Consider the following 12980-nt stretch of genomic DNA (forward strand, 5'->3'; position numbering starts at 1 on the left):
GTATTAGTTCATCATCTAATTATTATTCAAAAGGTTATTATTTCGTTTCATTATCGACATCATTAAGGCTTTGGGCATAAATCATAAAATACATTATGAATTTCAAAAGACATTATTGTTACTTGACAACACGTTTCATATCAATGGCATCAAAAAGAATCTAAGAAGATGTATTAAAGTTCGTCAAAATTTTTTTTTACAAAGGCATTACAATTGCTAAATATTTATTATTGACATTATACAATTGAAAGGCACCAAAAGACATTGTGATTTAAGGTTTTTTTCCTAATTTGGTAATTATCAATCCATGGTGGTTTGTTATGACATGGAGAGTTCTTGGAAAGTCAATAATAGAAGATGGACATTTTTATAGTCAAGGAATATATTGTAGTAGTTATAAGACATGGTAACCTCCTTCTCACTTGACCTTTTATTTATTAGTCCCTACCCTTAAGGTAGGAGACTATAGTTTTCATGTGCTTCTTTCTAATTAATCTATCTTAAAAGTTGTATATGAGGAACACCTAACCTATGGTTTTGTTTGTCTATTTATATTAAATAAACTTTTATAATGTTATTTCTATTTTTTGGTTGGTGGGAACTATTTTAACTAGTGGCATTTTCCTTTTTCAGACAAGAAATTCCTCAAATTTGCATGTAGACTCATGTGGCATTGAGAAAACATTTCATGTGGATCATTTAAGCTTCCACATTTGGCACACATATAGGACAGGTGGAAGTTCTTAGATTTATCTCATCAAAATAAAACAAAAAATCATAGCTTCTTATAGAGTCATTCAATCATCTTGGGTGAAAAACAAATAACCCAAGTTTGAAACATTGTATTTGCATTGTAGGCATGTAGTGTAAACTTTTAGAAAATGATGGAAAAATCTCAGCTTTACCATGACTCAATTGATAGAGCTATTGCTACTTTCACTCCTCCCGCTTCATTAACGGTAATTGTAGTGCTTCTATGCAACAAGAGAAAAAGATGGAGTTGTCTACTTCTAGAGTTATAGAGAGGAGCTCTAACAAAATTGTGCCATTGATGTGTTGCTGCTGAAATTTGAAGATCTATGTTACAATTTGCACAAAGGGCATCTCTTGGGGAAGACTCATTGGGGCCAAATTAGAGCTGATGTGAATGATGATTACAGCACAAATCAGAGTGGGGTTCAGTGCAAATATAAAGCAAACAAGTTAGGGATTTATTTCAATTTTTTTGTTTGTGAGTTTGTTTCCCATTTGTTTCTATATTGCATTTTTCAAAAAAATGTGTATAATGATTTAACTGAAAGATTTATGATGAGAGAGATTCTTGAATTATAGGGAATCCAATTTTTTTAGGTAAATTTGTAAATAGGAAATAATTATTGGTGTTGAACAAAGTTAAGATGTAAAAATATGGGAAGCTCGAGTTAAATTCCTAGGAGAAGCAATATTTAAATTGGCTTTGAAATACAACATCCAAAACAATAGTTGTATTGTACACAAGTTGAATGTGGTTTGGATGACTTAGCAGTTCTTCTTGAGTGTGATGACTAATACAAAGACTAATTAGAAAAGGAACTAAGTAAATTTAATAGCTTATCTCCATATATGAGGTTAGTTGTAATATTGTAGAGGCATCTAAATGACATGATATGATTTTGTTTAACCGACATTTCTTTTACAGTTCCATTCCTCAAGATGTTGAGGATTACATTGATCTCTTCAAAGTTTATTCCTACCTCGGAGATTTGACATAGAAAAAACCACCCATTCTTAGTTATTTATATTTTATCGTCTATTAGCTGTTGTAAAATCTATGCATTTTGATGGCTACTCTTGCAGATATCTTACTCATTTAGTGGTAAGACCTTTCTATTGTAACATCAATACAAAATGTTTTTTGTCAAAAACCTTGACACTTTTTTACAGAGATGAGAAATTCCATTCTTGAAGTCCTCATTTAAATTTTTCCTAGAGGTTTCTTCTTTTTTCTTACATATATTCAGACTCTACTTTGTGTTGGGCTCAAATACATAGGCACATGCCTAATTGGAAGACGAGTAAAAATTTGATGAATTTCTATTTTTGATAATTTTATATTGATTATTTTTAATATTCATCTATTTTGTAAACCACAGATGTTAACTCATGTGAATTCAATTCCTTGAAAATAGTAGGTTTCATTGCAAATGATATTGAGGGTATACATTTGAATAAAAATAATCTAATAACATTAAATTTTTCTTTTGACATAACATTTCCACAAAATCCACTTTAAAGTAAATGTCATTAAGATTTTTATCCAATACCTTTTAAAACATGGCTCACTTTATATAGAAGATTTCTGTAAAACATACATGCTCTTTCAAAGTTTTAACCTCAATTTGGGTTTTTGCATTTGAAATGCTAAAGTTGAGGGCTCATTTTTTTAATTTCTTGACAACTTTGTTCATCTTCTCTCTTTGATGTTGTAAATACCAAGCTAGATTCTTAATTATGGAACCATGCTTGCTTTTTGATAATCTATAACTGTAATGTCCCTAGTTTGGTCTTATGAACTATGGAACTAATTTCTCCAAATTCCAGTACCAGAAACTGAATAGAATCTTTGATTAGGTAATTGGATACATTCTTAAATATATTGATATGTATTTCCCCTAGCACCATAATTATTTAAAAGATCTATTTAAGATCATATGAATTAAATTGCAAAGGGATCTCTCTATCTATAGCTTGCACACCACACTTTTATTTACCGCCAAAGGTATTTATGGATGGGAAAATATTTATAGTCAATGTCCTTAATGTATATCTTGAGTTATCTTCCATTTGAATATAATGTAGGAATTGTACTATTAAAAATTTATTCTGATATAGTTTCCTTGACACTATGTTGATTGGATGTTGTTATGGTTGTGTGTATTAAATGTTGGTGGTAAATTCTTTCCAGCACTCACTAGAATCTATGTGTTGATGGCTTCTTCTATAATGATTATAATTTTGTAGAGATTTGAATGTTAGGTAAATGGTACATATTATTTTCTATGTTAAGTGTGATATGTCAGTGCAAGGTCAATGTTATATATAATACAAAATGTTAGAATGTGATTCTTTCCTTGCTTTGTTTGTGAGTTTGCTTCCTATTATCTAATGTGGATTCTAAATCAAAATATTGTAATTTATAACCATCTAGGATGGATGCCTATTGATGTATGCATATTTTTTTGAGCAGTCTTTGGCTAATGCTATTAACTATTCTATCTTCCTTATACCTATTAGTTTCCTTCTCTACACAAATATATTTTGCTTGTACGATACATAAGATTGATTGAGATTTAATTGGTATTCATACTACTTCAATTTTTCTTGTCTATATTCCTTGAATCACCCCTATTAACTTCTTTTTCCCTATGCCTACTATACACTACACATGCTTAGCATTTTCTTCATCCCCATTATGGATTGTTTGATGTATGGAGCATTTTTCAATGTATTGGTCTTATTTCAGTTATATGCTTTTGGATTTTTGGATCCATATGTGTCTATAATATCTATCAGCACAATCTATTTTAATCTTCCTTTATCTCTTGTTCTAATTTGATGTCATGTTTTTTGGTCTGCATTTCCCGATGCCCTACAACTTGGCAATTAGTAAATCATATTGTTTAGTTTTCTTAGATGGTTGACATTAAAACTATATCTTAATGGTTTACATCCATTGCTCTCCAAGTATTGATTCTAATTATTCTACTCACTTATGTTAAGCAAAATGAAGACAAAGGAAGTTTTGAGGTTGTCATTGAGGAGGCTCTTGGCTAGCTTTAGAAAGTGTCAAGCCAAGGGAGCATCACCTTGTGAAGTTTGTGATGATCAACCATTGACTACAATTGCAATCAAGTATAAGTTAAATTGATTCATTTAAGGAATAAGTGAAATTATATCCCCTCCTCATGATTGTTTGAATAATCTTTGTTTGGGAACTCCTTAACAGAAAGCTTTTGTTTTATTATAGCTATTGCTAGTATGATTGGATGATATATAGAATATCATATTATGAAATAATAAAATAAATAATTATTGCATATAAATTGTTTGATAGAATGCCCCAAGAATATGTGGTCTCATTGTATGCCCTTGATTATAGAATATGCAAAATGTGGAATAATAAGCAAGGCATGCAAACTATTTGACAAAATGCCTAAGATACGATGTTTCATGGAGTTCCATGATTGCAAATTACTCAAAATTTTAGGACAATGCAATTGGAAGTGTAAAGCTAGATTTTATGACCTTTTCTAATTCCCCTATGTTCCAAATTTTTGAGTTTGGCAACAAAGTATGGATGTCCATCAAAGCATAAAGAATAGGGCAATTTTGTCTAAAGTTGTAGTTGCAACTTTTCAAGTATGCAAGATGTGGAAGCATAGAAAGTGGTAGGAATTTTTTTCAAGTACATTTCACATTTTTATTCTATTAATTACTTTTCCAAACTTTTAGCACTCTTATGTTTTTGCAAGCCAAATTTGTAGATAAAACTTAAAAATGAATTATTTTCAAATGATTCAAGCCTCACTAAATATGTTTATCAAGATACCATCTTTTCAGCAATTAAGATGTATATTAGACCTTAATAATTAATTAATTGAAAAACAAAATCTTTTTAATTCTAAATTCTAAATCATTAGTAAAAAATTACAAATACAAATGCTGAAATGAATAATTACTACAAATACTGAAACAAATAATTACTTCAAAAATTAATTTGACAAGGACTCTTACTTCCACAAAGCTCTTGTTTCTATCACTCTCAAACCTTAATTTGTAATTAAACTTGGAGTTATTTGTCTTTAATGAGCTACATGATACTTGTGAAAGATTGGTTGAATAATCCATTTTATTAGTTACAATTCTAAAATTTCAAATTGGTTGGGGATGTATTTTTTTGGAAAAGAAATGAAAGAATTTGTGAAATATTTCATTATATATGCTATCACAACTTGTAGAGAAAAAATATTATTTTTATAAGTTGAATTTTGAACAAGGGGTTTTGATTGAATCATCTTTGATTGATGAGACATGGGGTTTATATAGATGAAATACTTGGTTCTGTGACTTATAGTGTAAAAGTTAAATATATCATTTTTCATTGAAGATTGTATAATGTTGTGTGCATTTGGTGTATTAATGTGGGCATAAGTTGTGTTGTATACATTGTGATCATATGATTTCTTGTATCTCAAGGGTAGTAAGATACTCAAGAATTGATACATATTTAAACAAAGATGATACTTTCTCTATTTGATTTCAGAATTGTAGTGTTGGTTTACCAATGAGACACTCTTATTTTTCAGTGAGACATTTTATGTAGTTAGTGAGGTTTTTTCTAGTGAGACATTTTACGAGTGTATGTCATATCCCTCTAAGAGATTTCCACTCATAAAAAACATTGGGTTATGATTCTTTTATGAGATTTGTGCTATCATAACATTTTCATTTATGTAATTCATTTCTTTTGAAGAGATATGTATATGTATACATACATACATATACAGAGAGAGAAATGCATATACACATACACACACACACACACACACACACACACACACACACACACACACACACACACACACACATACATGTGTGTGTGTGTGTGTGTGTACTAATTTGAATATTCATTTATGATTTTAAAATAATTATTTTTTAAATTGAATGTTAGAAAACTAATTCACGCCCTTGTATTGCTCTTCATACTTCAACAATATAAGATCTAAAAATATATTTTTTGATTGGTTTTGTTTTAGATTTTTAAAATTTACTATAAATGAGTTATAAAAATTAACCTAAGATTGTTTTTGTTTTTAAAATTAATAAATTAAAGACCTTTTTTTCCTTTTCTTTGTGCATAACTTATTTTTTAAATGATAAAAATATTAGACAAAAATCAATATCCCAAAGAATGTGACATTTTGATGTACAAGTATTTGCAAATTTTTTGTAACATCATATTAGCTCCACCCTTAAAAAAATATCAATCAAAATTCTTCTTTTTATTTTTATATAAAATAATCCAGATAATTATTCATTTTTAAAAACTTAAACCAATTCACTTTTTATATTTCATTGATTCATATTATCTTAGAATTCAATCATAAACATAATTTATAGGTATCCCAAAAATGGAACTTACATTTTTGTTTGGTTGTTTTCTATATAAAGTTTGATAGATCTATTGACATTCCTAGATTCATAAACCAATTGTTTTATATATCTAAAATTAAGATTTTTCAACATTTTAACAAACATGAACATCTTATTTTATTCTATTTCTTAAAACTATATTTTTATAATTATTTTATAATTGTATTAAAAACATCTTAGCACCTACACAAACAAAATAAAAAATAAATAACAGACAATATACTAAATAAAAACACTTATAATTTTTTCCTCAAAATTTTAGAACTAAATTTTAAAGTAACAAATAAACTTTATAATTATAAATCTAATAAGTAAGATGGTTATTTTGGATAGTTGAACATCACAATCATTCACTTATATTTGAGATGGAAGAAAAATAGTGACAATAGGGAAGCATGTCAAAAGAGTTAGGTAGAGCAATATGAATTTGACTAATTTTTCATATCTTAGGTATATTTAGAAGAAAATGAAAAATATGAGATGACACGAGATCTCTCTCTCTCTTTCTCTCGTTATTTTATAAAATTGTTTATAGATATTTACAAAAATGAAGACTTGGAACATAAAGCATACACTTATTTGGTTTTACTCTAAAAATTTGCTCAAGGCATATACGACTATCCTTAAACATCACACAGGAATCAAACCTTAATGTGATGTTTAAGCCGTCCCGACATATACATGATCGTTCCACTAAAAAATACTTCCTTAAACAAAGATATTATAATGAAAATAACTGTATTATTTTCTTGATTTCATTTTTTATCATTTTTAAAAGGGGCCATAAATGACAAATACCCCCATAGACTAGCTCTTAAGTAAAAAGAAGAAACTTAGTGCAAAGATGATTCAACAAGGAGACACCAAGAGTGATGCATACATAGGAAAGAAGCAGTCCAACTCAAGGCAAGTCCCAAGTAGAAACCCACAACAATGGAGTGGATCCCCATTTGAGAAGCAGCTGATGATCACCCACAACCTCCACCCCATAAAATCCCCCTCCCTCGCTACAACAACCCACAACATACTCCGCATGCACAACACTCTCCTTGCTCATCACACCCTCCACAAACCCACACTTCACCGGAATCTCACCCACACTGGGCAAAACGAGATCTTGATTGCATTCCTCAAACTGATGACCCAACAAAATGCTGCACATGTTGGGCCCAAAAAAGATCCTTTCCACAATTGCCCTGGCAAGCCCATGATCTGGCAGTCCTGCCTCCAGGGAATCAAAAACCGCGCACAAATTCTTCAAACAACTAGAAAAGCAGCCCATGAAGTCGCCGGGAGACGCAGGTTCGAGTCCCGGGGGTCCCATGGCGACAGTGAGGACATCAACATTCAATTGCAATTGCCTCACTCTTTCGACAAATTCCCAGACATGGAACTTCTCTCTGACGATCATGTGCGGCAGGCCCCACATGCAATTCGCCGCCACAATGCCGCCACTTGCAGAAATCCACTTCAACTCATGCATCCCCTTTTCTTCGAACGAGAACGAAATGCCCACAGATTTTGCGTACTCTGCCAGTCTTTGCCCCGTCCGTTTTGTTGCACAGAGCAATGACTTCTCTTCGTTTTCGTTTTCGCTTTCGTTTTCCCACCTGATTGCTGTGATCTTCACGTGACCCACCGTGTCCTTCAGGGCCTCCATGAGCGGCGGCCACTGGATTCCTTCCATTATGTCGAAGTCGATTATGTGGAGGTTTGGGCAGTCGGTCACATGGGAGGCTAGGGATTCTAGAATGCACTGATTTGCTGTGAAGTGGGCTACTCTGATGTATGGGTATGCTTGGTGCAGCAGCTTGAGGGCGCCGAGAAAGTGGTGTGTTTTGGTGGGAGGTGGGGGGCTGAGAATGGGAATGGGGTCCTTCTCCTTTTGGAGTTTGGAGAGGAGGGTGTGGAAGAGATAGTAGGATACTCTCTCCATTGTGGAGCCCGTGGGGGATACCAGCTTGCTTAGCTTGTGTAGGATTATTTCTGCAAGGTCTTGGGAGTCTTGGGATATGGCCTCAGCGCATGCTGTTAGTAGGTGTAGGAGCCTTAGGCCCTTGTACTCCTCCTCCTTCACCTCTCCTCCTGCTCACCAAAATCATGGGCACAAGATTACAATTCTTCACAAACTTAAACTAGATTCAGCCATCAACTATACATAAGAATGAGAATAGTAGATGGTTTTATTGATTTTGAATGTATCATGTTTAAAATTTTGATTGATAGATTGATTAAAGAACAATTTTAACTTTTCAAACAATTTCATGAAATACTTAACAGACTAAGCATAGACCTACAATCATTCTTGAAGTTTTTATTGTTAATTGTCTAATTCTTTAGTGATTTACAGAAAGTCTATTTGAACAATGTTTACAATTTACCTATTAGCTCTTTATCATAGTTTCTTAATTAAAACATTTTAAGCTTTTTTTGAGGCTGTATTCTTGTTGCTTTAGTCTTCGCATGTGTGCGTGGAAGTTGACATATAATAAATAGGTACTGTAATTATTGTATGTTAGAGCGATATTGGTTCTCTGTAAAAATGGTGCCAATATCAAAAAAAAAAAGACCAAAAACAATGAAGTTTTCTTCAAACACCCCACCTCTCCCAAACAGAAGACAGTCAACCCTAATTCAGCAAAGTCTTCTAGTTACTTCTCGAAGTTGCCAACACCGATTTCACCGGGGTGATCCTTTTCTCCTATAAAACATAGGATTCCATGGAACAGTGGAAGGATCGGATAATGTATCTACAGGTAAATGTGTGAATAGGAGTTATATTTGATCGGCATTCAGTTGGGAAGCATATTTTCTTTAATATATTCATTATCATGTTTGTAAAAGTTCGGCTGATCAAAACTTACATAATATAAGTTTTTTTTTTTCTGTATTAAAGATTGCCTATAAGTTTTTTAATAACATTTGGAATCACACTTCATAATTTATAATCTACTTTGATTAAATTACTAAATACAATCTAAACATAATCTAAAAACAATATGAAGGTGCATTTAATTTCTTGTAAGCGGTGAAATTCTTCTGTAACAGATTTCACCTCTTGCTTGAAAGTATAGATATAAAACCTAATGGATACATGTGAAGATTTTTTCCTGCACTTTGTCTCGTTCCAACATTTTGTAATCAGTTTCTTAGCCCTTGAGAAATCAAACTGATGGAGTTTGAACCAAGTATTAAAAAAAATTCAGCTTAAACAGATAAGCGAGATTTAGAAAAAATAAAATCCAGTAGAGAACATAGGAGAAAGACTAATGATGAAAAGATTGTATTTGGATTATGTTTAAGGCATGTGAAATTTTCTGAGATCATCAACTAAAAGTCACATTATAACCATCATTTTTTAAAAATTGGAATGAAACCTAGGTCTCAGAGTTCTGATATAACAGCAGACTTTCATTAAACGTTCATTTAATATTCAAATGAGGATGCGTAATTTGGAAATTTACTAAATACTTTAAGTTATAATATAACAACAGACTTTCATGTGATATCAGATTCAACTCTCTCAAATTACAGTAGAAATGGATATAACTGAGCGCCTTTTGAAATGGATGTGATAGACTGCCACCCTAGAAATAAGCATAACAGGATAGACACAAAGTGTTAATATATTAAACATGGATGGACTTTTCTTTTCTGTTTTAATGGAATCATAAGCAGATTGTAAAGATTATTATCTCTACTCTGCAAACATTAAATTTCATCCGGAGAAAAAAAAAGGCAAGTTATTAACATGAATCCAATCATCTATAAGACTTATCACAGTGCTAAGAGAATAAAAGAAACTCAAACATTTTGCTTATTCTGTTATTTCAAACTTATTTTTGCACTGTCAACAAAATCCTACAATGCCATGGTTAGCAAGTAAGCTCTAGCTGCCATTACTAAGCACTAGACAGTATTTATAAAATATATTCACACAAAACATCATGTCAACAATGGATTCCTTGAATTCAGCATATCAATATACTCAGTTAGAATGACAGAAAATGTGTTTGGCATAAGGGTTATACTTCAAGTTTATTTGATTAATGTTTCGAATCACACTCAATAATCTATATAATCTATCATCGAAAAAACATTGAAACATAGGAATCCAGATTCCAAAAGACTTGTTTATCACATTAAGATTAGAATTTCATTGAAACTCACCAGTCCAAAAGGTTCAAATGTTGATAGGCTGTAAATGAAATGTACAAAGAACATACCTTCTTGCAAGCCACCATGATCAACAGAGCTGGGTTCTTTAACAGTAGTTTCAATTGATCTACTGCTACTGATATTGGTATTTGTGATGCTATCACTTTGTGCGGAATCATCATTCAGAACCATGAGTTCTTGAGGAACCAGATCGGTAAAACAGTCCACCATGTCCAAGTCTTGAGGCATATCAATAGAACCCAAGATATCATCATCAAGCTCAAGCTGATTCTGATCACCTACTTCCATTCCCACATTATGATTATTACTATTGTGGAGGTGGGAATCCATTAAGTATTCTTCAATTGCATGCAAGTTTGCTGTGACGGGCGGGGAAGGAACAATGAATTGGTGTGTATGATGGTCATTGAATGACCATTCATTGGAACCCAAATCCATGTCAAGTTGTGCAGTGTCAGGACTACAAATGTCCAGAGGATTGTTGAATATGTCATCCCACTCTTCTTCTTCCTGAGAAAAACTTTTATATATACCCACCTCTGCCATGGACTGTCTCAGCAATGTGTGGTTGAGTTCAGCAAGAATAGCACTGATATAGGTGTGCATTGGGATTCCACATGTAAATTATGGTATTTAGGTGACAAAGAGAAACTTTGATAGCTTAGTCCTGTCCATGTGATTAGGTTGGTGGATTGAGACCACAATAATTTGGATTTCCACCATCTATTCTTGAACGTGCATTAGCCCATATTTACCTACCATCTATTTCGTTTGTCAACCATAAACAACCAAGTCAAACCAAGACTTTGCATAAGTTCCTCTCCTGCACTTTTCCCTATCCTTAAGGATGAAGAGATTTGTTGTGGGTTTTATGTGTATAAATGGTATTGAATATTTTAAATAAATCTATTTAAAGAAATGTTGTTAGATATCTATTATAAAATAATTATAATTTAATTTACTACATCTATAATTATTTATATTTACTTTATTTCTATTTATTTAGTTTTTTTACTATTGTAAACATTTTTATTGTAATTTCTTTAAAAATGGATGATTTATATATCTATAAATATTATTTTAAACAGATATTTTATGTGCTATTTATTGAATTACTTTTAAAAGTATATTCTATTTATAATAAGATTTAAACTTTTGACATGCAGATGGTTCTCAAATTTAATCTAGAAGAATAAAAGTTAACATTAACACGCTCACACCATCCCACTCCCCCATTCTGCTATTGTAGAATGCCTATCAGCATTTGATTATATGCAAGTAATGAGCAAATGTCATCTACAAATGATAATGGTCTTACCTTTAGAATGTAATATTGGAAGTATGATATTTGGAGGAAAATAATATGGACACATGTTAAGTACCATCAATATATTAGACATGAGTGAGTCAAATGATTGGAAAATATATAGAATATGAACGTATATGTCTATTATGAACATGTCATATAAAAATGATATAAGTTCTTTTCTAGTATATGCATGTCTATACTCCAGCGTAAAAAGGGGATGAAGGGATATAGTGTGGGTTTTGTGTATAGAAATGGGATTTAGTATGATTTATGTGTCAAATGTCATTGTGGTAAGATATATACTATACCGAAAATGTGATCATTAGTAAGTAGTGTAAAAATGTCATCTATAAGTGGTATAGGGTATTACTTTAGAATGCGATCTTGAAATAATCATATGTGGAGGAAAACTGAATGGTCATATGTTAAATGTTCATTAAATAGGAGTAAGATGAGTCACAATGTCCAAGTAAAAATATAAAAATATGATCACATGCAAGTACCATAAAAATACCATCTAAAAATGATATACATTGAAATGATATTATAAGTTACTTTGGTGTATTTTTCCTCACCTTGGTGGAATAGGAGAGGAGGGATTTAGTATGGGTTTTATGTGTAGGAAAGAGATTTAATATTGTTTATGTCTTGAATGCCATTGAGAAAGGGTAATATATATTACTAAACATTGAAAATATGACCATATGTAGGTACTTTGAAAATATCATGTATAAATGATAAGGGATATTAGTTTACATTGCAATATTGCAAGTATCATATGGATGAAACTAAGATGGTCATATATTAAATGCCATCAAATAGGAGAAAGATAAGTCACGATTTCTAGAAAACATAAAAAAAAATTGGGATCAAATGTATGTACTATGAAAATAACATCTAAAAATGATAAAGAATATTAGTTGAGGATGTGATCTTGACAATACCATATATGGATGAATATAGTATGGTTAGATGCTACATGACACATGCAAGAGTACAAGATAGGTCATAATGTCTAGAAAATGCGACCATATAAGTACTATTAAAACATTATAAAAATGACAAAAAATTGATCAATTATATCATCATGAAATTATCTCATGTGAAATTGATATAAATATATAAATAACCAATTAATGTATCATGTGATGTGCATTAATAGAAAAGGCCAAGATATGTTAACGATATATGCTTTGACACCCTCAAAGTTGTTGATGTGGTCCAAGCTCATGTAGTTTTTCTCTGAAAAATATAAGGTACACCCATGTTTGACTCTTGCCATCTATTTGATTTACTATTA

At 31.4% G+C, this 12980-nt stretch overlaps 1 protein-coding gene across 1 annotated transcript; it reads right to left on the reverse strand.

Annotated features, from left to right (window-relative positions):
- Positions 1-6913: 6913 nt before the first annotated feature.
- On the reverse strand, positions 6914-10964 carry LOC149572334 (protein NODULATION SIGNALING PATHWAY 2-like). Its single transcript, XM_089811063.1, has 2 exons — positions 10419-10964; positions 6914-8277 (listed from the first exon to the last, which is right to left on the reverse strand). The coding sequence occupies exons 1-2, from the start codon at positions 10915-10917 to the stop codon at positions 7094-7096; spliced, it is 1683 nt and encodes a 560-aa protein (XP_089667189.1). The 5' UTR covers positions 10918-10964; the 3' UTR covers positions 6914-7093.
- Positions 10965-12980: the final 2016 nt, after the last annotated feature.

This window comes from Cupressus sempervirens, chromosome 2, assembly GCF_028749045.1.
Source record: "Cupressus sempervirens isolate cs-2001-9-10 chromosome 2, ASM2874904v1, whole genome shotgun sequence".
Lineage (NCBI taxonomy): Eukaryota > Viridiplantae > Streptophyta > Pinopsida > Cupressales > Cupressaceae > Cupressus > Cupressus sempervirens.

What these genes read in the sequence shown, in the direction of transcription:
- LOC149572334 (XM_089811063.1), bottom strand. Translation starts at nt 10,917, where the DNA reads ATGGCAGAGGTGGGTATATATAAAAGTTTTTCTCAGGAAGAAGAAGAG. An exon ending in TCATGGTGGCTTGCAAGAAG is followed by an intron (nt 8,278 to 10,418) that starts GTATGTTCTTTG and finishes TTTGGTGAGCAG; the next exon opens with GAGGAGAGGTGAAGGAGGAG.